We start from the raw sequence: 27,990 nt of genomic DNA on the forward strand, positions 1-27,990 counted from the left end.
GCCAGGCTAACCAATCCCAGTTCCTGGACATTCTCCTCTGAATATGCTTGTTGGTCAATATATATATAGTTGGATGAGGAATCTGATCTGATTACAACAGAGGACAGCAGACATCTTTATTCTGGACATTTTTTCTGAAGCAGTCTGGACTTGGAGTCAGGAAGACTCGCATTCAAACTCAGTCTCAGACATTTATTGACTTTGTGACAATGGACGAATCATAATTTCTCAACCTCAGTTTCCTCATCTATAAAATGAGGATAGAAAACAATCTGCTTCAGAGGCTGATGTGATAAATGAGATAAAGTATGTACACTATTTTGCAAACTTTAGAGCACTATAGAAAATCTAGCTATTAATGAGTTTGTTAGTATTATTCATTATAATGTAGCTGATGTTTTCTCTATTGTTGACTCACATTGACTCTATGATCCAGAAAAACCCTCAGATCTTTCCCCCAAACTCTAACTTTGCCTTTCCCTCAACCCATCATTCTATGCTTGTGAGCATATGACAGTACAGCGGTAATTTTGAGACCCTGCAAGGTCTGATAACTTCAGTTTGCTCTGAATAGACCATTCCTTGAACCTACATCTTAAACTTGGCTAGACATTTCATAAACATATGTTGTAAGTTACATATGGAGCTGTCTGAACCCATAACCTCCCTGATAGGGCTGAGTCAGGAGGCTTCCTGGGACCTTGCCAACATGTCACCACACGCTGCCACTACGGCCTCAGGGAGATTGATTGTGTCATTCCACCGACATCCCATATAGCACGTCTCCTCATTCCATGGAAGCCTCTCTATCCTGATTTCTCCATACTTAGATATGAGCTTTCTGGAGAAATATTTATTCCTGATCACCAGGAGCTTCTAATTTCCTTAGGCTTGTCTTTTAATTTAGATCTTGTTTCTGTCCTCAAAGGGAGGACTAGCCCTAGGGACTGCCTTCATTACTAGCATATTTAGGCACCTGCATGTAGGGAATATAATACAGAAAGAAAGGGAATAGGCCAATAATCATAATCATAATAACTCTAAAGGCTGCAAAGCACTTTACCTAGGTGTTTGCATTATTACATTATTATTCCCATTTGTTTTTAAATCATTTTTTCAGTCATGTGGGACTCTTTGTGACCCCAACTGGGGTTTTTTTTTTTGGCAAGATACTAGAGTGATTTGCCATTTCCTTCTCCAGCTCCTTTTACAGATGAGGAAACTGAGGTAAACAAGGTTAAGTGACTTGCCCAGGGTTACACAATTAGGATGTGTCTAAGGCTGGATTGAACTCAGAAATGTGTCTTTCTGGATCTAGGTCTCAGGCTCTGAGTTGCTTGGATTCACTTTCTGACCCTTACCACGCCATTCCTTTGCAAGTTGGAGAAGTGGATGTTGGGGATGAAGAGAACAGGTTGGCTTTCCAGGTCAGACTCTGGCCGAAGGTAGGTGGTCTCATTGCCTCGGAAACTGGAGAGTAGGCAGCCCTTGAGGCCTGTTGAGGAGGAATCAATTCAAGACTGAGAAGTTGGCTCCAATAGCCAGCAGAGACTGGTAGAGAGTCCTGAACCAGACAAGGGCTCAACTCACTTCTAATTCCAGCTCCTGTATGAATTAGTCCATTGTGTAACCCTGGATAAATTATTTCTCTTTTCTGGACCTCAATTTTTTTTTTTTTGTCAAATGAGATTCTAGGTTCTAGAACTAATATTCTATGTTCTAAGACCTTTCCATTTCTGACTTTCTGTGTTCTAAATTACCTTTCAGGTCTGACTAATGTCAAATGATTTGCCCAGGATCAGTCAGATAGTAGGTATCTGAGACTAGATTTGAACTCGGGTATTTCTGACCTCACAACCAGAGCTCTGTACACTGTGCACCTAGCTGTCCAATATTTTTCAAATTCACCTGCTAATCTGCTATGTTATAAGGTCCCTTTCAGGGTGTTTTTTTTTTTAATATTTTATGGTTCCATGTTTCTATACTCTCCACCCTGGGAGATTCTCCTGGGGACATGGAGGCTTTCAGTAAGAGAAGACAAGAAGCCCCTGTTCCCATCTAGGCTCTCAACTCTGATACCTGCCCTGCCCTGTCCCCCCAAAGGCCATCTGTGAACTCCCAGCACCGGTTGTACATGGGGAGGAGGCACCAGCTGTTCTTTCCCTCAGGCAACAATCATACTGACCATTACTGCTAGAGTCTGGGCACTTGGCTTTCCTCCGAAACTGTTTGCGCTCATCATCCCGCATTTTCCTTTCTGCACCCTGTGTGGGGAAATCGGAGTCACCAAATTACCTTAGGCAAAGGGCTGTTTGCTTTCATAACTGCTATTTTGCATCTTACAATATGTGTAAACCACCATGTCATGTTTTCCTTTCAAAGCAAGACCAGGAAATGATGACAGCTCAACCCAACCCAACCCTGATGATAGGATTCTTGTTGGAGCCACAGTAGGGACTTCTACTGAAATCTCCAGCTGCCCCACCTTTGGCTCAACTTTCAGGGCAGAATGGCTAGTGGGGCAAAGAGCACGTCCCCTAGGACAAGAAGCTGGTAGGGATGCTGAAGGGTTAGAAGGGGACAAAGCCTTGGGAACAGCAGGTCGGCAAGGTCTTATGGAGAACCTTTTGTCAGAGCAGACTATGATAAAGGCTGTAGAAAAGAGACAAGGTTAAGACTTGGTCAAAGAGATTGCCTTTAAATGGGGAGATAAGACATATGTGCACATCCACATCCACATAGAAGTAACATAGTGTAGTAGAAAGATGTATAGATAGGAAGTCAGAAGACCTAGGTTCCAGGTGCTTATTTTCTATATTATTATCAATCTAGATTATTATTTCTTAGCCTGCCTCAGCCTAAGTTGTACTCCCTGGGGGAAGACAGGGACTGGGGAGTCTGAGAGGGAACATTCCAATTTGCCCAGCAATAAGGGGAATCACAGGGAGGTGGGGGGAGGTGTCTGTGCCCAGACCATTCTGAGCGCCCATTACCTTATCACAGAATATCTTGATCTGGCAGACAGCCCGATGCACCAGGCGGTCTGTCCCTGTACCACAATCATAGGTGTCTATCTGGAGATTTAGTGGGACGCCCTTTACCCCCTTCTGGGTGGAGAAGTCTGTGCTCAGGCAGTTGACTCCAATGAACACCTGGGGGGAGAATGGGGAGGTGATGAGATGAGTGGTCTTCCCAAGGCTGAGGCATTTTAGATTTTGCACCTGACTTCAAAGTAGGCCCTAGGGACCCAGAGGCCCAGGTTTTTAAAAGGATTGCCATTAAAAACAGCATAGAATTATGGGAAAAGTCTTGGACCAGGGTAGCTGGGTAGTGAAGTGGGTAGAGCACCGGCCCTGGAGTCAGGACCTGAGTTCAAATATGACCTCAGACACTTAATAATTACCTAGCTGTGTGACCTTGGACAAGTCACTTAACCCCACTGCCTTGTAAAAATCAAATAAAAAAAAATCCTAGATCAGAAATCAGGAGATCTGGATCATTGTTCTGACCCTGTCACTAATTTAATGTGTGATCTTGGATAAGCCTCAGGATCCTCTTCAGCAAGGTGACCTCTGAGGTCCCTTCTAGCTAAAACATCATGCTTTCCAACACAATCCAACATGTTTTTAGTTAAGAGAAAGTCAAAAATAACACCATTCATTTCTATAACCTTTTAAGATTGACAAAGCACTTTGCTCACACCAACCCTGGTCGAAGGGCTGTGTAGGTATTACTAACCAAGGCACTTTGTTCTCTGAGTTTTAGTTTACTGATCTGTAAAAATGAGAGATTTGGGCATTGATTGGTCTTTGAAGTAAGTCAGCTTTCAATCCAACTGGTGTACCTCCTATCATTATCATTATTATTAAATAATAGTTATAAAGCAGTATGATGTGATAGATGGGTAGCTAGTTTTAGACATAGTTCATGTCCTTCCTCTGACACAGACTAGTTGCTTGACCCTGGATAAGTCAATTAATCTTTCAAAACCAGTCACCAGGCATGATCTATGATTATAAATAGCAGATGATTTGCATTAAAGGAACAGATTTTCCCCCACCATTGAAATCATAAATCCAGACCGCCTCTTCATGATAACCAGTGGAGGGCCTTCATTCACACGAGTTTGATCCTCCTCACTCTTGCTTCCTAAGCAGCCCTGGCACCTGTTTCAGGCCCCTTTCTCCTGCCTGGTGCATCCCCCCTCCCCAACTTGTTGTTTTCTCCCAATTCTCTTCATCAACCTCAGGCCACCTGGTGCCTCTTGTCTTGGATAACTATTCTCTTGCTGGTGGCCTTGGGGGTCAACATGCCGAGCATACCTTCTCCTCAGACAGCTCGGGACGAAAAGATGTGTGTTAAAATCTCTGGCTTGTAAAAGACCCAGGTCCCCTCAGGGCCTTCTGAGGTCTGTGAGAAAATCCCAACTGAAACCCACCTTCCCTTCAATCTCTTCCACCCCACTGGGAGCCAAGAGACAAGACAGATGAGGGCTGTTCTACATCTGTAAGGAGAGAGAAAGGCAGGGGAGGCAGAGACTCCCTACATGGCCATTCGTTTAAACAAGAATCGCCCCTCTCCTCTACAGAATACCTTATAGCCCTCCTCCCCAACCCTCCCCCAACCTTCTCATTAATTATCTAACTTAATCATTTCTATGGCATTTCAAAGTTACATAGCAACTTCACACCACATTCCAGCAAGTAGAATGAGATAGCACATAGTCACTCAGTAAGTGACAAGAGCCACCTCTGTTAGAATTCAGAGACAACATGGTACTGGAAATGCAGGATTCAGAGTGGGTGTGGAGGAGACCTGGGTTCAAATCCTACCTTTTCAATTTACTATCCATTTATTTATTTTACTATCCATTTATTACTTAGACAAGTCAGCCTCTCTGAACCTTAGCTTCCTTACTTATGAGATGAGGGAGCTGCATTAGATGATACCTGAAGTTCCTTCTACTTCTAAATCTACAGTTAAGCAGCTAGGCATTGTGTTAGAAAGGAAAGATCCCTGGATTTGGAATGAGTGGTTTTGGGTTTGAATCCCTACTTTACCTGTATAACTGGACAAGTCACTGAAAGTCTCTTGCTCTGTTTCCATGATCATAGAGCTAATACTAATGAGAGCCAATATTAACATAAAGTTTTAAGTATAGAAAAAGTCTTTTATATCTATCATCTCACCTGATCCTTATGACAAAGTGGTGAAATTAGTGCCATTATTATCTCCATTTTAGATGAGAAAACTGAGAGAAAACTGAGGCTGAGAGATAATTATCACCAGAATTACACTATTGGGAAGTTTCAAAAGAAAGGCAAGATGTGAAAATTTGGAGGCAACTTCCCTCCAAATGTTCATGTGGACTATTTGTGTCTGAGCTGTGGGAGAACCTTCAGAGCTCTTACTGGTTGATTAACTAGTATCAGATACAAGGAACACTTGCCCTGACATACTCAAATCCTTTTAGTCCTCTTTGAGCATGAAAGACCACAACCAATGAGCTAGAAAGTACCTAAGGAAGGATTTGAACTCAGATCTCCTTGATTCTAAGATCAGTACTCTAACCCCTAGGACAGAGTCAAGTATTAGTACTAAAGGGACAATGGGGTAGAGCGGGAAGAACACTGGATGTGAAATCTGATGAAGAATCCCTATTCTGATGCTACCCAAGTGATTATGGCTAAGTTATTTTTCTTCTCTGTAAGATAAGCTTTCTTATCTGTAAGATGGAGGTTAACACTAAAGGCCCTTCTGAAAACTCATGGACATTAACCCATGACACACTAATCTTCAAAGTCCTGGACTTTCTGCATTTTATCTCCCATAGCAGAAATCATGCACCCCTGCTTTCTCTAGTGTGTCCTAAAAAATCTCATGTCATTTTAAAAAAAAGTGTGCAACTTTCACACATTTTGGAAGTTGGTTCCTATAAGGGAACTGGAGAAAGATGACTCCTATATATTTCTAGATTACAGTGAGAACTGCAACTTGATTAGGGCAGAAATTCTCCCAGGGTTAAACATTGCCCTTCCAAGCAATAACCCATAGAAGATTTCAGTCCTAGTCTCAACTCTACTCCATCTAGCCATGTGGCCTTAAATATATTATTCCTCTCATCTTGGCCCTTGCTGTCCTGGATTTCCATAAAATGAAGGGTCTGAATTAACTAGTTTCTGAAGTCTTTTCTGCCTCGTATTCTAATGTTCTGGAGACCTTTTTAATTTTGACATTCTAGGTTCTGAAATTCCTTCTAAGCTGTAACTTCTGTGTTCCCTCCATCTCTAACATTCCACAATCTAGTATCCTATGATCTAAAGTCCCTTTTAATCCTCATATTTTTTTGTTCTAATATCCCATGCTTTAGCTTTCTGTTCTGATACTTCTAGTCTATGTTCTAACATTCTTTATTTGACATTCTTTATTTTATTCTGATTGACCCAATGCTCAACCATGAACTTCCAGTGATAATATTCTGTTTTCTCTATGGTTTGCTACTCCTCACTCTTCAATGCTATTGACAAGTACTGACCTTGGCTTCTTCATTCACATTCCACACGAAAGACAGGGCATTATAAGCCACTTCCTCAATGTGCTGGACAGTATTGAAGTTTTCTTTGCAATCAGCTGAAAATGAGATGAAGCCAGGTTAGAGATGACTCATGGGGTGGAGCCTTTAAAACTAGGGCTTCCCATGACCTTGGCCCCAGGCCCTTCTTGGTCTTTGAGGCAATCTTGCTTACTAAATACAAAAGATAAAGATAGGCAAATTGAAGCCCAGTCAGAACTGAAAAGCCCTGAAGAACCTAACTCTCCAATTGTTTTGTAAGGAGAAGCTATTTTTCATTTTTCCATTTTTGATATTGTGTGTGTATGTGTGTGTGTGTGTGTGTGTGTGTGTGTGTGTGTGTCTGTACATGTATAAGTAAACACAGTAAAAATCCAGGAGGAACAGAGTAGAGAAGGAGGCCCCAGATCCTTTTTCCTTCCCAGATTCACAGCAAACCATTGAGAAGGAGTAGTGCCTGGCTTTGAGTGAGAATATACCTCAGAAGAAAAATGGCCCAAGTATGTGGAGATGTGAATTTCTGACTTAGGAATGTTCAATTCCTTCCTCTTTGAAATGAAGCTGATTGAGATGATATCTAGGTCCTTTCTGGTCTAAATCCTTAATGGAATGACCAAATGGAAAGTAGTCTTCAAAGTCAGAATACTCAGGTTCCAATCTTGCTTCTGATACTAGATATATGATTAGAGGCAAGACATATGATCTGAGCCTCAGTTTCTTCATCTGTAAAATGAGGATAATATATCTGAGACTATTATTTCACAGAGCTTTTGTTAGTCTAGAATGTGATGAAAATGTGCTTTGCAATTTTAAATTTCTGTATAGATGTCAGTTACCATTATTATGATAAGTACTATGTTAATGTGGTATTAATTCAGAAAATCCTCAATAAACTAAAAAAAACACCTTAGAGGTCACCTAATTCAACCCCTTCAATTATCAGGTATGGAAACTGAGGCATAAAGAGATGAAATAATGACTCATGCCAAAATACTTAAATTAGTCTCCTAATTTGAACTTTGCCGTAATCCTAGTAAGTATATTGCACACACATTTTCTTGATTTTCTAGGTCTGGTAGAATTTCCTGGAGCTTAGGGTTCCTTTGGCATAACCTTGGCCACAGTAACAGTTTATTTTCTGAGGACTAACCTAGCTCAATAGAGATAGACATATCCCCAAGAGGCAAGGTACCTAGTAATGTTTTCTTTTGTCCTTAACAACCCAAAAAACAAAGCTAAAGAGCTGGGAAGGACCTTGGAAGTCACCTAGTCTAACCTCTTCATTTAATAGATGAAGGAACTCAGGTCCAGAGAGATTGAATAAGGAGTAGGGTTAGAATTTGAAACTAATCTTTTCTCTCCAAATCTCATGCTTACCCTCATTTTATCATCCAATATTCTTATTTTTAACACTGTGTTCCAAGGCCCCTTCCAGCTCTTGCATTCTATATTCTAAAGTCCCCCTCACTCTTCATATTCCATGTTTTATGTTCTAAGGGCCCTCCCAAATCTGATAGCTTATACCCTAAAGTCTCTCCTACTTTTAGATTCTATGACCTAAATATCAATTCCTACTCGAACCAAATGATGTCATTTCTCTAGGTCCTTCTTAGGCTATTGCCACTTCCTCTCTGACACCAACTTTTTCCTTTATCCTTCAAGTGACCTCAAAGCAGATCTGGTTTTGAGACCTTCAGCCTGGTTCCCATTTTAGCTATATAAACTTGAACAAATGTCCTTCCTTCTCTGGGTTTGTTTCATCATCTGCAAAAAAAAGGCAGATGTAGTCACTGGGTCATAGTTGGTAAATGGTTGAGTCTTGGAGCTAGTAAGTAGCAGGGCAGGACCAAAACCAAGTTTCTCAACCTCTAAAGCCAATATCTTTTCCACTGGTCCACACTGCCTTCAAAGGAACCTGCCTTAAAAGAGCTATCTCAATTGGAAACAACCCACCACATCTCCTGACTCCTTTTCCTTGCCTTTTACCCCCTGGACCTCTAGCAATGGGCCCAACCTGGGGATAGGCCAGGGTGTTTCCACTGTGGTGTTTGTATGTAGGGGAGGAATTGATTACTCACCCACATCAATGACCCGTTGCTTTGCTGTGGGCTGGCGGGAGTGCCAATGCTTCCAGAACCGCAGCTGTTCCATGGGGATCTTCTCATTGTCAAACACCACCATGATCATGCTCTGCAAAGTAGCCCTTGTCAGTACTGAGGGGCCAGACCTCAAACAGCCTATCCCATCGCTGGGTTTCCTCACCAGCCACCAATTGGCATGAGATCAAAGGGTTAAGGTTATTGGAATTTTGAGGTTCATTCTAGTTCTTTGTTTAGGCATGCCTAAGCCAGAAGACCAAAGCCCATGACCTAAATCACTTTGTGCTCAGTTTCTCTGTATGCTTTTAGACAGGTTGTAGAATCAGAGAAACTTTGGGAGAGTTATCCAAACTAACTTGTACCTGAACAGGATTACATTTCTGAGTCTTTATGTTGGAAACTTCTTCAGAATTTTGATGACAAATTCCAACCTTACTATATAACTGCATTATTTGTTCTGCTTTGACTAATCAGTCCTGTTTCATTCCCATGATACCCAACGGGGGCCCACTGACCTTCACTTTGTTGGAAGACAAGTGCAGGCATCTGCCTCCTCCTGGAGTCCTCAGGGTAACTGGGTAGAACTGTCCTTTATTGAGATAGGCCATAGGTGACTCCCCAGATTTGATGTGGATGGCTTTGGGAGAACCCAGGGTATATTCAAAGTCACTTTGGAGAGAATAAAGAAAGAGAGTCATGAGGCTTAAGACCAAAGGGATTTCAATATCTACCTAAAGGTGTGGGCAGGATCTATTCCTCATTCCCTCTTGTGTACTCTAGTAGGGTGATGAGGGTGGGGGTGAGGAAGAGGTCTGAACTTTAGGATAGCTTGCCTTGGGCTCTGTAGACTCTGAGCAGAGAGAGGTCCTCTAATCATGGAATGGACTGAAAAGGCTATTGTGGATTTCAGAATATGTCTGGACAAATTGTCCAGTTTTATGTAGAAATCTCAAAAGATTTCAGGTCTAATAAGATTGGGGTGCTATTCCTAGCTCTGCCAGTTATGTGCCATGTGACCTTGCAAAGTTACTTTGATTTTCTGGATGCCCTGTTTGCTCATTCATTAAATGAGAAATACATCTAGATGGCATATCTAAGAACCATCCCTTCTAATTTTAGCATTCAGTATTCTAAGATTTCTCCCAGATCTGACATTTTGTGTTCTAAGGGCCTTCCAGCTTCAACATTCCATGTTCTAAGCTCCCACTGAGTTGGCATTCCCAGTTCTAAGGCCCTTATGGCTCTGGCATATTGTACTCTAAGGGCTCTTTCAGCTTTGACATTCTTTGTTCTAAGGTCTCTTCTTGCTCTGATATTCTCCATTCCAAGGTTTGACATTCTACATTCCGATATTTTCCCCACTTTTAATGTTTTCTATTCTCTGACTATAAGGAAAGGTAGAACAGTGGAAGAAATCGAAGGGTTTGGTTAACATTAATGGGGGGAAGGGTTAATGGATTTGGGGGAATATCTTGCTTATGACCTTGAACATCTCTCATTCAACCACCCTACCAGCTAAGGGCTCCATACCTACCTAAGCCCCAGGGTTAAACTTGCTTCTGTTACCTCTTTGTGCTGGTGTACTCCTCCGGACATTGGGACTCTGAGGGGCTTTTCAAGATATCAGGGAAGATCAGTGACTGGAGGGAGATACAATTAGAGGGTGGGCATCATGAGTGACTGGTTTCAAAGATGATTTTCTGTGGATTCCCTCCAACATCACCTCTACCCCCTGGTTTTCCTCACAGCATGGATCCCCCTTGCCATATTGTCTGAGCCACTAATAAAGATGGTCAAGCAACTGCATCATTTGAGAAGTCAAGGTATGAGGCAAAAGGGCCATAAGTCCAGGTCCCATGCCAGGAGAGTATCCCTGAATCAATTCAGAGGCCTAAGTTTGAGACTATCTAACTCCTTGTATAACTTTAAATAAGGAGGCATAATTTTACAATAAAAAATTAAGCAAAAAAACCAAAGCAAGTGATTTGGAATCAGAGGACCTGGGTTCAAATATTGACTTTGTAACTTGCTACTTGTATGACTTTGAGGAAATCTCTCTGTCTCAATTTCCTCACATGTGAAATGAGGGAATTGCATTAGGTGATTTATCAGGTTCCTTCCTACTCCAAATGTTTCATTCCTTCCCATCTCTGAACCCTAGTTTTCCCATATTTGAAATGGAAACAAACATCTTTAAATTCCCAAAATTTCAAGGAAAGTGTATTTTAAATCTTATGAGTCTCCAGAAATGGGGGCTGTAATTATTTTTAATAATGGTTTTGCTGCTCTGGCCATTCCCTCTTCACTCCCATCTAATTAAATAGCTACCACATCCCTCTCTGAGGAGACAGCATCACATGAACCAGAAAACTCCATTACAGAGACAAGGATGTTATCTCCATCCTTTATCACCAATTTCCCTTCTAGCCCTGACATTGTGGTATTCTGGCTTTGTCTTATCACCTTGTCTTGGGGACCCACAGCTTACCTCTTGTCCATCATCTTTGAAAGTGCTATCAGGCTGCCAGCGCTGGGGCCCATGGATAGTCTCAAACAGATTGTTGAGGCTGCTGTCATACATGTCTCCAGTAGGGAGCAGGTAGCTGCCATCTGCAGAGCTTTCCTCCAGCTTACTGGGGCCAGGAGGGAGGAGTGCTGGTTTGGTTGAGGCCGATCCAGTCCCCTCCAAGTTCATCAGATTGTTCTTCTTGGTTAGGTCAGGGTACTCCTGTGGCCCTGAGACATTTTCAGTCAAGAACTTCATGAGATGGGTGGGACTTTCCAGAGGTGGGAAGTCTACTTCATATTCCATTCCATGGTGGTACCTAGAAGAAGGACTTGGTTGCTGACTTGGAAGATGACTTCTTCTGGAGGTACTCTGCTACATTTCCATCCATCCATCCATACATCCATGCATCCATCCATCCATTCATTCAACAACTATCTATTGTACCATCAATCAAGGTACTGGGTTAACAAGTATTTATTAAGCTACTGCTAGGTGTCTGACCAATTGTCCTATGCATAATTGGGGATAGAAAGACAAAAGAGAAATGGGTCTTGGTATAGGAAGGGCATTCTTATAGGGCCTGGCTGATGATGAATGGAGTTCTTTGGGAACATCCCTCAGGAAGCTAGAGGATCACAGGTAAAGTAATGCTTCTGCTTACATCTCTGACTTGAAATCAGTGAGGCAGGTTTTGGTCCCAGATGCCAGGATAGAAACAGATGTTGGTTAGATAGATGAAAGTCAAGAACTAGTGGGCCAGGGAGAAATATAGAGACAAAAAGAGTCATGGAACAAAGAGTCGATGGAGGTGGAAGTGAAGTCCTTTCTCCCCAACCTGGAATCCTTTCCTAACTCCTCTCCACTTTTTAGAATTCCCCACTTCCTTCAAAGCTTAGCTTGGATGTCAACCCCTAAAAGGACCCTTCCCAATTAATCCCCAGGTAATTGCTGGGAAGAAGGTGAAAAGATGGGAAAAGAAGTGAAATGGAAAAGCCATAAGACTGGAAGCTGGAAGGAATTTGACTAATTAGTCTAACCTCCTCCTTTTACAGATGGGGAAACTGAGGCCCAGTGATTTCCTTATACCATCAAGGTATAAGGAACAGATCTGGGATTTGAACCCAGCTTCCCTGATTCCAGATTTCATTGCTCATTTGCAAGACAGAGGAGTGAGAAGGGGGGCAGGCAGCGAATTGGCATCTTACCTCTTTCCTAGGTCACTTCTTGCAACTGTGCTTGAGGAGAGGATCCGTTTCTCCTTTGGACCCTGATGAAGAAAGAAGATATTATTGAACTTTTGAAATATTTTAGATTTTTGGGAAGGGTACTAGCTGAAACTCACATCTCACCCTCACCCATTTTTGGCAGGGCTAAATATTACATGAGAATCTTTTCCAGAATGAAACATTCTGTTCTACCCCTCAACACAGACACTCAACCCAAGGCAAAGAAGAAGTTCATATCTCTGCAGCATCAATAAATTTCCTGATCTAGAAATGGCTGAGACTGAAGACATATGCTGAGGAATCATGGTAATATGTATGTGTAACGGGAAGAAAGAGCTTGGGAGGAGCCTTGGAAATGGTGGGGGGTGGTATTGGAGAAGAGGAGCAGTCATAGCTGACAATGGTTTCAGGCCCTTCTCAGCATTTCCATAATGGACTCTGACAATCAAGTGCCTTACCATGTAGTAGTCATAGAGAAAACTTAGGGCAGCCACACTATCTTCATCCCCATTGACCCTCATCATGGCCTTGGTAGCAGCAGTCAAAGGATTCTCCAGATATGTCTTCCAAGCTTCATCCTCATTGGTATAAGAGAACTTCTGGAAGTTGACTGTGTCATTTTTGAGCACCCGGACAGACCTGAAACTGGAGATGAAACAAGAAGGTCATGCTTAGTCTACCCTGAAAGCTCATGCTTCGGATTGTCAGCAAAGGGGTGCTGGAGCCAACTCTGACTAACCAGCAAGACTTATTGCTGAATTTTCATTGTGAGTGCTTATATCTCAGAAATCAGGACATCCTAGAAATCAGGACTTGATTTATTGTTTGTTGATTTCCAACTTTAAGAAAATGGTGGAGAAAATTTAAATGATACAGATTAAACCTAAACATATATAATTTTTTTTTGGAGGGGAATCATGTGGTTAATCATTGGCCAGCACAATCCTGGTGCTGTATGAAATCAACATCCCAGCTAGCAAATGTCCTGATATGCAGCCTGGCATAGTAGATTAGTCCTGACTCCAACTTGCATGGCCTGTGTCATCCTGGACAAATAATTTAATCTTCTGAGCCTCAGTTTCCTTGTCGATCTAAAAATGTAAAAATGTATCATCCTTTTGGGCAGACACTTTCATTTTTTGCCCTTCTCTCCCCATTGCTTAGCCCAGGGTCTCAAGAACTATAGGCATTTAATAAACAAATAAGCAAAAAAACAAACAAATAAAATAATATAAATAATAACTTTTATACAGTGCCTACAATATGCTAGGCACTCTACTAAACAATTTTGCAAATATTGCATTTGATCCTCAAAACAACCCTGTGAGAGATAGCTATTGTTAATATCCTCATTTCAGATGAGGAAATTGTGGTTAAATAGAGTGCAAGTTATTTGACCAAAGTCACACAACTTGTGTCTAAGGCCAGATTTGAGCTCAGGTCTTTTGGACTGCAGATCCAGTACCCTATCCACTGAGTCATCTAATTAGAAAAGTCAGGGAATAATTGAAATTGGGGAGAAAGGATAATTTAAACATTCTTTCATTGATCTCCCAGTCTAAAGAGCATCTCCGTCCCAGTGGTCTGAAACACAGGCTTCAGGCTACCTAGTCTATTAATTCCACAAGGACAAAGACAATATCATTCCTCTAGTTTCTCTATAACTAGCACATTGGAGATGCTCAACAGTTACTTGTTCAGTCATCCTTGTTGAATATATTCAGAGAATTTGGTGCATTGGGGGCAGGCTGTCCTCAAGAAGCTTACCCTTTAGTACAGCATGTGTGTGTGAGTGTGCATGGGTGTATGTGTGAAGGAACAACGTATTCACAGATAAGTGAACAAAAATATTTACATATGTATATATGGGGAAGAAATACTAATAATCAGGCCTTGTGGAGGAGAACTTGAGTTGAACTTTAATTGACATTAGGGATTCTAAGAGATAGATGCTAAAAGGAAAACCATTTAAGGGCACATCTTCTGCAAAGGTATGGAGATGGAAAATAGAATAAGAAATATAATAAGAGAAAAGTAAATAGGTCACAGGCTGGAATGTAGAATGTGTGAAGGGAAATTGTAGAATAAATTGTTCAAAGGTCCTTTCTCTTTCTGACATTCTAACCCATGATATCTTCAATGGTAATGATTCCATTCCAAGGAAAGGTCAATGCTTAACCCAGATCTGGGAATGGAACCTCAAGAACAATGCTTGCTGATGAGTTTGGAGAGTCACTTAGATGTCTCCTAGTCAACCTACCAATGAAGAGAGACCAATTCTTAGACTGACTGGATCTAGGGAAGGTGGAGGCATTATCCAAGAGAGGAGGCAACACCCAGGGAGAAGGAAAATAAAATAGAAGAACCTGCTGGGGAGGTGATGCCTGCTAGCTTAGCCCCAGGGAATGGGGTGTTTGAAGCTGAGAGGAAACTGTCACCCAGAAAAGAGAAATGGCAGAAATGTTCCTACTGTTTGGGCGAGGAGGGAGAAGGGATGGTGGTGCCCCAAGTTTCTGCCGCTATAAATCAAACAAACTTGACAGCACAAGAGGGCAAAGGCCAGACCCCTCCCGAGTGCCTTTTGCCATGGAAGAATGACACCTAGAAGTGTTCCCTCCTTGGGATGGAAGGGATGGAAGAGGAGGTCCCAGGCAGTCACTCCAATAGGGAAGACTTCAAACTTTATAAGCTGTACTGGAAATTCAAGAGAAACTGAGGTCACAGAATATTAGCATCAGAAGGAGTCTTTGAAAATAGAATTTTAAAGCTGGAAAGGCTCTTAGAACACAGGATGTCAGAACTGAAGGAAACCTTAGACCATTGGGCACCAAACTAGAAGAGACTTAAGAATGGAGAATTTCACAGCAAAAAGGGACCTTGAGGGGGCAGCTAGGTGGTGTAGTGGATAAAGCACCAGCCGTGGAGTCAGGAGTACCTGGGTTCAAATCCAGTCTCAGACACTTAATAATTACCTAGCTGTGTGGCCTTGGGCAAGTCACTTAACCCCATTTGCCTTGCAAAAACCTAAAAAAAAGGGACCTTGGAGGGGGGGGTACAATATCACCTAGTCCAACTATTACATTTTAAAGTAGAAGAAGAAAATGAAACTCAGAGAAGGGATACAATAATAGAACTAGTTGGGGTTTGAATAAGCCAACTGAAAACTTTACTGTCTATGATGTGACACAGTGCAAAGCACTCTACTACAAGATCCTTGAAACACAAGCCTAGCCCTCAAGGAGTTCAGATAAAAAGACCTTTTGGAAAGATGTCAGAGACACAGACACAGACATAGGCACAGACACAGACACAGATACAGATGGACAGAGATAGAGAGACAGACAGGCATAGAGACACACACACACACACACACACACACACACACACACACACACGAAAAGAGACAGAGAGAACCCACATTTCATTAGCATGTTTAGGAAAGTCTTCTCAGTAGAAACAGTGATTTGAGGACATAAAGTTATCATTAGGCCTGCAGGCAATCTTTAAGGGTTTCATTTCTTTGACTTGGCAAAGGATGAGTCCCAAACCATTAGCTTAACCAGGCTGCTGATGGGATAGTCTAAAGAGAATGGAGGACTATACTTGGAGAGAGATCAAGATGGGGAAGAGTTATAAGCTAGTGGTATGTGTACTCTGACTGACTTAAAACTATGCACAAAGAACCGGAGCACCATGGGAAGCAACTCACTTTCCAGAAGTCTTGGCTGACTGGGAAGAACACTAGAATTGTCTTCAAAATCCCTTCCATGCCACTGATTACACCATGGAAGGAAGCCTTCAACCTCCTCTGGGACTCAGTTTCCTTCTCTATAAAATCAGGGAGTTGGACTAGAAGATCTCTAAAGTTCTTGACCTTATGTTTTAAAGTAGACACACTATGTTTAATTCAATTCAATATTCATTAAACATAACATGCCAGGCACTATGCCATATACACGGAGATCCAAAAAAAAAGACGAAGTCTCTGTTCTCATTAAGTAGTGTTTTAAGGGTTCTCCCAGGTCTGACATAATAATCTAAGTCTCCAGCTATGACATTTTCTGTTCTCTAGTTTTTGTCTTTCTCTGTCTTCTCCATCACTGTCTGTCTGTCTATCTGTCTGGTGTTTGTCCTTCATTTTTTTTTTTTTAGGTTTTTGCTAGGCAATGGGGTTAAGTGGCTTGCCCAAGGCCACACAGCTAGGTAATTATTAAGTGTCTGAGACCGGATTTGAACCCAGGTACTCCTGACTCCAGGGCCGGTGCTCTATCCACTGCATCACCTAGCTACCCTTTGTCCTTCATTCTTGAAGAGGACCATGATATCACAAAGATAATGCCATGACTTGCAAATGAATTGGATTTGAGTGAATGACTCCTCCAGAGTCATTTGGGTCCAATGACCAAGATATGGATCAGTTAAACTGGAGATGGCACCCTTCTATCTGTCTATCTCTGTTCAGATCTCCTGTTAGGGAAATTTCCTTGATTGAATTAGACTAGCACTTCATCTGTAGCTTACAGTCTTGGAAAGATGCCTAGGGAAGTAGGGTTAATTGACTTGTTCAGGGTCACACAGTCAGTTTGGATCAGAGATAAGAGTCAGGTCTTTCTGAACCTGAGGCTGGTCCTAGCCACTACACCATAGTACCTCTAACCATTATAGTAATCATAATAATAGCTGATCATTATATAGCACTTTTACATCCTCATAGCACATTATATTCTTTATTTTATTTGAAACAAGTGTCACCCTGGGAGGTAAATTGCCAGGTTTCATTAGTCCCATTTTACAGATGACTTGAAGGAAATGGAGGCTCAGAAAAGCCCAGAATTACAGTCAGTGTCTGAGGCAGGACTGTAAGCAAGTTTTTCAATGTTGTCATTATTTTAAAAATCATTCTCTAAGTTCTGATGGCTTCCCCTTGTATCAGTTCATATAAGTCTTCCAACCTAGCTCTTCCAAGATCAAGGTCATTTGCTTTTGCTGAGTTGTAGTCTGTCTATAAAGGTTGACAAAGGACTGAATCAGGACCCTTTGGTGCCTCTTTCCTCTTTCTAGGACCTCATTAGTCTTTCTGCATTAGAGTATAAGTTCTTGGAGGACAAGGGATAGCTTGCGTTTTTTTGGGGGGGGGGGAGTTGTCTCTCCAATGCTTCACCTGGTACTTGGAACAAAGTGAGCTCTTTTTTAAAAAAATCAATTAAATAATTAATCAAATTATTTATTTCTGTTCCTTTATTTATTTGTTTGTTTTCCAATTCTATGCAAAGATAATTTTCAACATTCATCTTTTTTTGCAAGCTTTTGTGGTCCACATTTTTCCACCAGCCTTCTTACCTACCTCCTCCCCAAGGCAGTGAATAATCTGATATAGGTTGTATATGTAAAATCACATTTAACATATTTCTACATTTGTCTAATTGTAAAAGAAGAACTAGAAGGTGAAAAAACATGAGGAAGGAAAAAACTTAAAATGAAAAGTTAGAAAGTGAACATAGTATGTTTTGCTCTTCATTCAGAATCCATAGTTATTTTTTCTCTCTGAATGTGGATGGTATTTTCCATAACATATACAGAGTGAGCTCTTAATAAAGATCACCTTGGGAATTAAATTAAGAGGGGGGGCAGGATTTGAACTGAGGTCCTCCCATTTCAAAGCTATTATCCTTTATTAATGACATTAATGTTAATTCATTATTAGTAATCAACATAATTAATAATTATTTTTAGTAGCAGTAGCTAGGTGGTACAGTGGATAGAACAATGACTCTGGACTCAGGAAGACAGGAGTTCAAATATGACCTCATACATTTCCTAGCCTTGAAATCCTGGACAAGTCACTTAACCCCAATTTTCTCCCCTCCCCTCTCCCATCCCATCAAATATCATTAGTAGTAAAAGTACAGTATAGAGGAAATACTTTCATTTTGGTTTTAATTCACTTCCTAGCTCAATAGTGAGCACATTGCTGGTGAAATGGGACAATCACATGTGTCCTACTCAGAGAGTTGCAAGGAAAGTGATTTATAAGATTTAGAATGCCATGGAAATATAAGCAATTGTTATCACCATCCCAACAGACAATGGAGAGGTCCACAAAACTGATTGTCTTGCCTGGAATAACCTCTCAGAGCAGGTCAGTCCTCCTGCAGCCAAGTCACTATCAGCCAATCAATTGATCTACAAATATTAAGGACCTACTGTGTGCTAATCACCACCTAAAGTTAACATACATATAATGCTTTAAGGAATTTGAAGAATACTGTATAAATATTATATCATTTTGTCCTTGCAACATCCCTGAGAGGTCGATGCTATTATTAGGCTCATATTGATTGAGGTAGAATAAAGTATGACTTGCCCAGGATTAGTGTCTGAGACTTGCTGACTCCAGGTATAGCACCTATACAACTCTCTACCTTACCAGCTATGGGTATGAAGATACAGGAACGAAAATAAAAGCGCCCTTGTCCTCAAGAAGTTTATACTTTATGTAGGAAAATAACATGAACACATGTTAGTACCTATATAATATGTACTAGTCAAGTTTTCCAGTGGTTCCAATCACAGCTGTCTCTTCTTCAAAGGGAAAAATTTTGAATAAAGTCTGCCACAGAATGCCTGGCAAATGTCCAATGAATTGTTGGTTGGCTGGAAAACCACAATTGACAAGAGTCAAGGCAAGAGTCGCTTAGAATCGTCTCCACGAAGAACATGGCCAGGATAGTCTCCATATATTTACCAAAGCAGTTTGCTTTCCCAGTAATAGCAAGGTGGGGTGGACAGAGCCTAGATTTGGAGATAGAGGATTGGGTGCAAATTTCTCCTCTGAATTTAATGCCTGGGGGATCTTGGTCTTTTTTGTGAGTCTTAATTTTTTCATTTGTAAAATGAAGGGTTTAGAGTGGATAGCTTTTAGGTTTGCTTTCAGTTCTAGGATCCTGTGATGTCACTGTCCGTTAGGGAAAATATTATGCCCTAACTTCTTATTCTGTCTCTCTGAGCCTTAGTTTGCTCATCTGTCAGATGGAAGAAAAAACTATCCATATTAGAGTGTTAAAGTGAGGAAAGTGCTTTGTAAAATTTTAGAGTGCTGCAGAAATGAGAATTGCCTACCAGATTAAGGAAGACAAAGTTGCAATAAATATTCTGGCTTATATAAATCTCATTGGCACAGGATCCTTCATTGAGGTCATCTTGGATTGAGGGGCTAGTCAGTCACTCCTACTTCATTCTCAAAAGGCTATATATCCTATGACCCAGTAATACCAATATAGGTCTGTACCTTAAAGAGATCCAAGAAAAAGTAAAAGGATATATTGATAGCAACTCTTTTTGTGCTGGCAAAGAATTTGAAATTGAAGGGATGCCCATGTTTTGGGCACAACCCAGGTTGCAGTTTATGATTGTGATGGAGTACTATGATTCTGTAAGAAGTGACAAGCAAGATAGTTTCAGAAAGACCTGGAAGACTTACATGAACTGATGCATAGTGAAATGAGTAGAAATAGGAGAAGCATTGTACAAGTAACAGTAATATTGTATGATGATCAAGTGTGAATGGCTTGGCTCTTCTCTATATAACGATCCAAGACAATTCCAAAGAACTTCTGATGAAAAATGCTATCCACTTGGGGCAATTAGGTAGCTCAGTGGCTAGAGCACCAGCCCTGGAGTCATGAGGATCTGAGTTCAAATGTGACCTTAGACACAATAGTTACCTAGCTGTGTGACCTTGGACAAATCACTTAACCCCATTGCCTTGCAAAAACCCAAAACAAAACAAAACAAATGCTATCCACCTCCAGAGAAAGAACTGAAAGTTTGAATAAAGATTGAAGCACACTTTTAAAACTTATTTTTCTTGTTCCTCCCCCCCCCCCCAGGTTTACTTTTGCAGCATGGCTAATATGGAAATGTGTTTTGCATGACTTCACAAGCATAAACTACATCAAATTGATTGTCTTCTCAAGGTGGGGAGATAGAGGGAGAAAGTTTGAAACTTAAATTTTTTTAAATGAATGTTAGAAAATTTTACTTGTAATTGAAAAATAAAATTAGAGAGACTAAAAATAAATAAGTTCTAATAATGTTCAGTCTCACAGGAAAGGCAAAGATGTGAATGGACTGGTCCTTTTTCTCTTTGACTGCACAAGGCTGCTCTCCCATCTGGGAGCACACTTTCCCTGAACTTCTGAAACAGGAGAATAGACCTGAAGAGACTGAAGACTGAGTGCAATGAAGTGGATAACACCAGCATTCATTTCCTTTTTTCTTGGCTTTCCCCTTTGGGGAGGGGTAACTATTAATTCTCAGGACATTTTTCACTTTCCTCCCCTTATGGGTGTCTGGCTCATCTCCCCTGGGGACCCACCTCCTCCAACCAATTCAATGCTATTATTTCAATAGCATTCACTTTGAGGGCTGTGGCAGGGGAGGGCAGCTTCTTGTAGTCAGGGGAAAAAACAGTCTGCCTGGGGATCTTGGCCTCCAGGGGCCACTGGCACTGAGCCAAGACCCTGGCACAATGCCAGAGCTATCTGGGCTACTGTCAGGTGGCACATGCCAAAGTCTATGCTGCCTTCAAAACACCATTGGCTGATTCTGAGCTGTCAGGTCCTCCTGTCTTCTCTGGGATCTCTTCTTTTTGCACCACTGGTCTTAATATCCCCATCTGTTAGATGGGAAACTTGGACTAGATGGTCCCTTCTAGTCTTATATCTCAAGGTCCTATGACTGGAATCTGGTTTCCTTTCCAATATCTGCCATTAACATGACCTTGGGCAAGTCATGTAACTTCTATGGACCTGTTTCCTCATCTGTAAGATAGAGATAACACTACTTTCCTTGCTATCCTCCTAGGGTTGTAAGGATCAAAAAGCATGAAAAGTGTATGCTCTCTAAGCATTTTAATAGTAATTAATAGTAAAATAGTAATAGCAAGCAATTTAATAGTAATTTTTCCCTGCCTGCACTTCTAGCATCATGGAACTAGAGCTATCCCCAGAGGCCACCTAGTCTAAACCTGACATCTTACAGAAGAGGAAACTAAGACTGAGGAAAGGTAAGTGTCTGGCTTAAGGTCACATAGGTTGTAATCGGGGAAGAATATGAACCTGGAATCTCTCTGATTCCAGAGCCAGTGCTTTTCCTCCTGTATCTAAAATGTCAAAGCTGGGAGGGAGCTTAGAAGACCTAATGTCAGAGCTAGGAGAGTCTTTAGAACACTTAATTTTGGAGCTGGCAGAGCCCTTAGAACACAGAATGTCAGAGCTGGCCCTTAGAACACAGAATGACAGAGCTGGGAAGGTCCTTAGAATACAGGATGTCTGGGGTAGGAGGGATTGAGGTCAAAAGATGTAACAGATGGGAAGACTCTTAGGACAGAAGATATCAATCAGGGAGGGGGCCTCTGAAAAGAATAGGCTAGATTACATGATTTTGGAGTTCTAGGGCCTTAGACATTACCAGGTCCAAATTTCTCATTTATGGCAGAGGAAAGAGCTGCAGAGGGGTCACTTGCCTAATATCACTCAGTTCGGGTTGGAGCTCACCTGAACTAATATCAGATGAAGGAAATTGGGGAGCCCTGTTATAGTCTATAAGTGATTCTGAAGGGGTCCCAAAGGGAATGACAGGTGAGACCCCACATTTGAAGACAACTACTTTTATGGGGAAATGGTTGCTGAATTATGGATGTGTAAAGAACACTTGGTTTTCTAATATTGTTTTTTACTTTGGGGAACCAGGCTTAATTGGACAGTTAAAAGCCTTGGGCTTTAATTCTGACTCTGTTACTTGCTCTTGATGTTATCTTGGCCTAATTCTTATCCTTCTCTAGGCTTCACTTTTCTCATCTGTAAAATAAGTAAGTTGATCTCCAAAGTTCCTACCTACTTTCAAAGGATGATAGATTAAGAAATGAGAGGGACCTTGGAGACCATCAAAAATAACTCTTCATTTTAAAGATAAGGAAACTGAGGCAGCAAGAAAGTCCACAAGTGCAAATCCTGCCTTATTCACTGACTGTGACCTTGGCACAAGTAATTTAATTTTTTTCTGTCTCTATTTTCTTATGTGTAAAATGGGAATAATAGCACCTACCACATAGGACTGTTGTGAGTATTTAATGATAAAATGCATATAAAGCACTTCTGAACTTTAATAAAGGCTAATCTTTATTATGGGGGAGGGGAGGCTAGGTAACACAATAGAGTGATAGAGTTAGGCCAAGAGCCAGGAAGATTCATCTTCCTGAGTTCAAATCTGGCTGCATGATCTTGAACAAGTCACTTAGTCTGTTTGCCTCAGGTTCCTCATCTATACAATGAGCTTAAGGAAATGGCAAACCAGTCCAGTACCTCCAAATGGGGTCACAGAGTCAGATATGCTTTAAAAAATAGATGAGCATTATAAGGCATGATAGAAATTCAGATCTTTTTGGCCAAGGTCCAACATTCTAATCTCTGCATCATGTTGACTATTTGCTTCTCAAAAGTTTTTGATATTCGAGACTCTAAAGTCCCTTCCAGCTATAACGTGCCAAGGTCTAAGGTCCCTTTCAGCTCTGACTTCTATGTACCAAAGTCCCTCTCAAGACTAGCATTCTAATACGGAATCTGGTCTCTCATTTCTGACATTCTATGTAGTAAAGACCCTTAATAGTTTGAACAAACTCTGTTCTAAAGTCTCTAATTGACCCTCTCCACTGTATCACCATGCCTCTATTCCCCTTGACCATGTACACCCCTAAGCAAAGTTCTTGTATCCAAAGAGCATCCCATTCAGGGCAGAATAAGGGTACTCTCTCCACTTTCCAAGAGACCAGGAAACAAAAGTCAAGATCAAGGTCCATGGAATGGGTCTAGGTTCCCCTGTGAGAAGCTCTATTAGAATAATCAGTTTCCATCTCTGTCCGTGCACCAGGCCCTGGCTCCACCCCACCTTCTCTCATGGAAAGGACTTCACGGGGCTGTGCTCCTGGTGAGTGTTGACACACTGATCCACCCATCAATTTGCTTGCCAAGCCCAAATGCAGAGATATCCAGCCCTCATCAGAGGTGATCAATCAAGCTCACTAATTACCCACACAGAGGCCCTGCCAAAAACTGCACACGGTGGAAAAAATTCCCCAACCTTCTCCCTTCCCAACAGCTAGCCTTTGTTTATGATAGGAGTGTCCGCCCTGGGCTGTGTGGGCCTGTTGGATGCCCATTTGGACTTCTGGAGGTTGACTCGGCCAAATACAAAACTGATTTCATACTCTGGTCATATTTAGGGGACTTGATGACTTAACTTTGAGTGGGCCAATGCCTTTGGGCTACTGGCGGGCCCTAACTGAACCTTATTTCACCTCTCACCTATGAAGGACAAGTATCTTCCTTTAAATCATCCTTGACTAAGGGGCTTTGGGATTCACAAAGATGAATAATTGAGTCATCTGTGTCTGAAATCACCAGAGCAAACTGCCATTTTCTATTTTATATTTTTAGCTCACTAAACTGTTTTCCATTCTCTACTTAAACAGGTGATTTATTTTTTTCTATTTTATTGGGAAAATAACTCCTTTTTATCTGATCTTATCTTTAAGCCCTCTTTCTCTTATATCATATTCTCCTTCTTGTCTCTCCCTTTCCCTTCCCGTTCCATCATTGGTCAACATTTTTCTATCACTGAAGACCAAGATCCATCTCCCAATTCAGGGCAGTTTCCTATGGAAGTCAAGCAAGACATAACTATGTCACTGTTAGACTGCCCATTTGGGCAACACTAAAGCTCTAGACATAGACTTTTAGGATCGTAGGCTTGGAGTGGGAAGGGCTCTCATTGAGAAAACTGAGCTTGGAAAGGTTGAATTCGATTCATTAAACTTTTGTAAAGTTCAGCACTTACTGGGCTAAGTAACTTGCCCAGGGTTTTATTTCCTTCAAGAATCTCAGGAGTATCTAATGGATATTATTTCCTTTGTTCTCAGAGAAAGGGATAATGGATGAGTTTGAATAGTACAACACTGATTATACCTATTTTATAGATGTGGAAACTGAGGACAAAAGCAACTATTCCACAGCAAGTTCAATGATGGAATTAGAATAACTCAAGTTTCTTAAATTCTAATTTAAAATTTGTTTTATTAGGCAAGAAGTCTCCTTATAGCTCAACCAGGAGGTACTTTTCTACTTCTGATTCATTTCTGGCCACTGGACCCAGATGACTCTGGAAGAGAAAATGAGACCAGTGACTTTGCACAGCCCACCCCCCCCCCCCCCCACACACACTCAAATCCAATTCAGGTGCTTGTCATGGCGGCACCTCTCTGATATTGTGATCTTCTTTGAGAACGAAGGACTAACATCACCCTACTTTCTCCTTACAGAATTACAGAATGTAGATTGTCAGAAACAGAAAGGCCCATAGAGCATAGAAGGTTAGAACACAGACTGTTAGAGCTGAAAGGATTCCTAGAACACAGGATGGCAGAGCTGGAAAGGGTCCTTAGAAGACAGAATATCAGAGCTGGGAGGAATCTTAGAACACAGAATGCCAGACTAGGAAGAGTCTTAGAACATAGAATGTCAGAGATAGGAAGAACCTTATGACACAGGATGTCAGGACTAGAAGGATCTTAGAACAAAGAATGGCAGACCTGGAACAAAGAACTTTAGAACATAGAATGCTAAGTCTAGGAGGGGCCTTTGAATGGAGAATATAAACTATCCAAACTAGAAGTGATCTAAGAGCATAGACTGGCAGAGATAGAAAACATCTGAGAATAAACAAAGCTAGTATTCTTGTCCTCATATCTTACATATCCAAGTCCAAATGCCGGCTTCCCCATCTATTCTATTCCATCCTGCACCTGCTCCCTGTCTAGAATGAGCTCCCTCAAATTGTGCCTCACAGAAACCTCAGCTCAAGTGCTGCCTGTCACAGGAAGCTTAACCTGATCCCCCAAGTTCTCAGTGCCCTTCCCAGCATGAATCACTTTGTATAGATTGTGCACTTAATTTCCTTGGTTAATGTTATTTCCTTTCCAATGAACAGGAGCTTCCTGAAGGCCGGGTCTGTGTCCCCAGGACCTTGCTCCACTGAAGGCTCCCAGAAAACCTGGAGTCCTAGCTCCTCCCTTAGCACATGGTGGAGCTGGAGAGAGCAGGGCTGAGAAGTAGGCATCCCTCATGGCTGGGCTGCTTTCCTGGTAGTGGTGGTGGTGACTCAGTGGGACACAAATAGCGAAGAGGAGAGCCCAGCTGGCCAGGGCAGGGAGCACAACACCCTCCGGAGGTGGGCAGGAGGGCAAGCATCAGGGTTGGCTCATAAAATCTGCCTGTGGTTAGGAGGCCTATTCAGAGGCTAGAAAACCTGCCAAGAGCTCGGGCTGCTGGGATGGCCCTGCTGTCAGCCTATTCGGTGAGCTTTACAGCCAGGACTTAATGATGGCTTTTAACTTTTCATTCACCAGGAGCGTAACTCAACTTTTAATAAGACACCTTGTGTATGACAAAAATGTGCTCCTGGCAATCATGGTTTCGACCACAAAACCACAGCGGGGAGGAGCTCCTGTTTAACTCTTTCAAGGCTTTGGAGCAGTTAGCACAAGTAGCAGCTGTCAGGCCAGCCTCAGTGGACCCTTGTGAGACTCTTGACTCTTTTCTCCAGGTGGATAGAAATGATATTTAGGGACTTAGTTCAAATCTCAACTTTGACACTGACAAAATTGTGTTAGCCTGGGTGAGTTACTCACTACTCTCAGCCTCAGTTTTTTCATCTTCAAAATGGGGATAATAACACTACTCCTTGCCTCCCAGGGTGGTTGTGGGGGAAAGTTAACCTTAAAGAGATTTAATGATATGAGCTATAACTGTTATTAATCACTTCTTCAGCACCTCTATTCCAAATCTAAGCTAGTTAGATGACTCTCCCAGGTACTACCCAGGAATAGGACAGGGAGAAGATACCAGAAGGCAAGCAGGATATAGTCAGTGAAACTTCAGGTGTCCCATTCCCCCTGTGCCTTCTCTCTAAAATTATCGACCATTTATATATAACATGTATATATATATATATATACATATATATATATATAACATATATACATATATATATTATACATCTAATGTTTATATATAATTATCTCCCCAACAGGAATGTGAGCTCACTAGGGCTTTATTTATTAATTCAATGGGGGCTCATTGTCTTCTTTATATCCCCTCACAGCACTGAGCTGTGAGTTTTGAATCTCAGCTCTGCCATTCTCTTTGTGGTCTCAATCTATGGTTACTTTCTTTATTTGAAAAAATGAAGGAATTGGATTAAGTGACTCCTAGCGTCCCCTTGATCCTGAGAGTGGAGAGGAATAGTCTGATCTGTTCTAAACAAGGAGAGAGGGATGGCTATTTCAGTTCGGGGTGGCCTATGGGACCAGCCAATGCAATTTGCCACTGGCCCCTCTACCTTCAAACCCTGGTGAGGAGTGCCACAAACCCAGATACAGAGACTCAATGACCGCAAGAGGGATCATGGCCAGGGCCCAGGAAGATCTGACCCTCAGGAAGCAGACAAGTTGTCTATTTCTCCAACCTGAGGAGCTCATTAGGCAACCTGTTTGCTCTGGGTTCCCGGTTCCCAGTTCCGGTGAAGAATGCCAGATTCCCCCAGGGTCCTCTGCTGCCTAGAGGTACCAGAGGGCAGCAAAGGGCTGAGGGGAGGAGGAACTGGCTAAAGGAAGAAGGGGGTGGATTTCATTTGGGTGACACAGCCCCATGTTGGGACTAGACCACATGAAAGCGGGCTGGGCCTGCCACCCTGTGGGCTGAGTTGTGTTAGCTTCTGATGCAACCAACAAGCCACCATGTTTGTAAAGACCTAAAAGCTTTACATAAAATGTCAAGAGAGCCAAGCCTACAAAATCGCTGTGTGACCCTAGGCAAGTTGCCTCCCTTCTCTGGGTCTCCATTCTTCCATCTAAGAACTTGAAACATTTGGATCAGAGGATTGCTAAGATACTTTACAGTCACCTCTCTCTATCTTAACCCTTTGTCTTCCATGGTCTCTTCTAACAGTCTAAGCCCACCCCTTCAGTTCATTCTACATTCCTTCAACCATCCATCCATTCATCCATTTACTGAAATTCAGTGTTTACTATATGCAAAGCACAGAGTTAGACAGAAAGATGGAATGTTATATGGTACTTTTCCTTTGTGTACCACTCTAAGCTCCAAGTTTCCTGGTAGCCCCCAAATTCTCTGTTCCAATTTTCTTTATTCTAAGTTCTCCCTCTCAGTTCTAACATTCTCTCTTTTTAGGTCCCTCCAAGTTCTAACATTCTGTGTTCTAAGGGCCCTTCTGGCCCTGATGTTCTGTGCTCTTAGATGATGCTTGCCCTTCATTCTTTTATTTTAAATTTGTTTTAAATTTTAGGTAATGGGGTTAAGTGACTTGCCCAAGGTCACACAGCTAGGCAATTATTCAGTGTCTGGGTCTGGATTTGAACTCAGGTACTCTTGGCGTCAGGGCCGATGCTCTATCCACTGTGCCACCTAGCTGCCCCTTTGCCCTTCATTCTTGAAGAAGACCATGACATCA

The 27,990-nt window shown here is 41.8% G+C and overlaps 2 protein-coding genes across 2 annotated transcripts in view; one reads left to right on the forward strand and one right to left on the reverse strand.

Moving 5' to 3' along the window:
- The window catches only part of STPG1 (sperm tail PG-rich repeat containing 1), a 126,596-nt gene extending 125,061 nt beyond the window's left edge, over positions 1-1,535 (forward strand). The window contains exon 9 of the mRNA XM_074218119.1: positions 1,319-1,535. Within this exon, the coding sequence (XP_074074220.1) occupies positions 1,319-1,332 (14 nt within the window). The 3' untranslated portion in view covers positions 1,333-1,535. The remainder of the gene's footprint in view (positions 1-1,318) is intronic.
- GRHL3 (grainyhead like transcription factor 3) overlaps positions 1-27,990 on the reverse strand; it is a 47,934-nt gene that overhangs the window by 16,517 nt on the left and 3,427 nt on the right. Inside the window, exons 2-11 of the mRNA XM_074218117.1 lie at positions 12,864-13,050; positions 12,385-12,446; positions 11,159-11,495; positions 10,237-10,310; positions 9,186-9,339; positions 8,650-8,761; positions 6,536-6,630; positions 2,994-3,152; positions 2,186-2,264; positions 1,362-1,495 (exon numbers count right to left, since the gene is read on the reverse strand). Coding sequence (XP_074074218.1) covers positions 1,362-1,495; positions 2,186-2,264; positions 2,994-3,152; positions 6,536-6,630; positions 8,650-8,761; positions 9,186-9,339; positions 10,237-10,310; positions 11,159-11,495; positions 12,385-12,446; positions 12,864-13,050 — 1,393 coding nt within the window. The remainder of the gene's footprint in view (positions 1-1,361; positions 1,496-2,185; positions 2,265-2,993; positions 3,153-6,535; positions 6,631-8,649; positions 8,762-9,185; positions 9,340-10,236; positions 10,311-11,158; positions 11,496-12,384; positions 12,447-12,863; positions 13,051-27,990) is intronic.

This window comes from Macrotis lagotis, chromosome 1, assembly GCF_037893015.1.
Source record: "Macrotis lagotis isolate mMagLag1 chromosome 1, bilby.v1.9.chrom.fasta, whole genome shotgun sequence".
Classification (NCBI taxonomy): domain Eukaryota; kingdom Metazoa; phylum Chordata; class Mammalia; order Peramelemorphia; family Peramelidae; genus Macrotis; species Macrotis lagotis.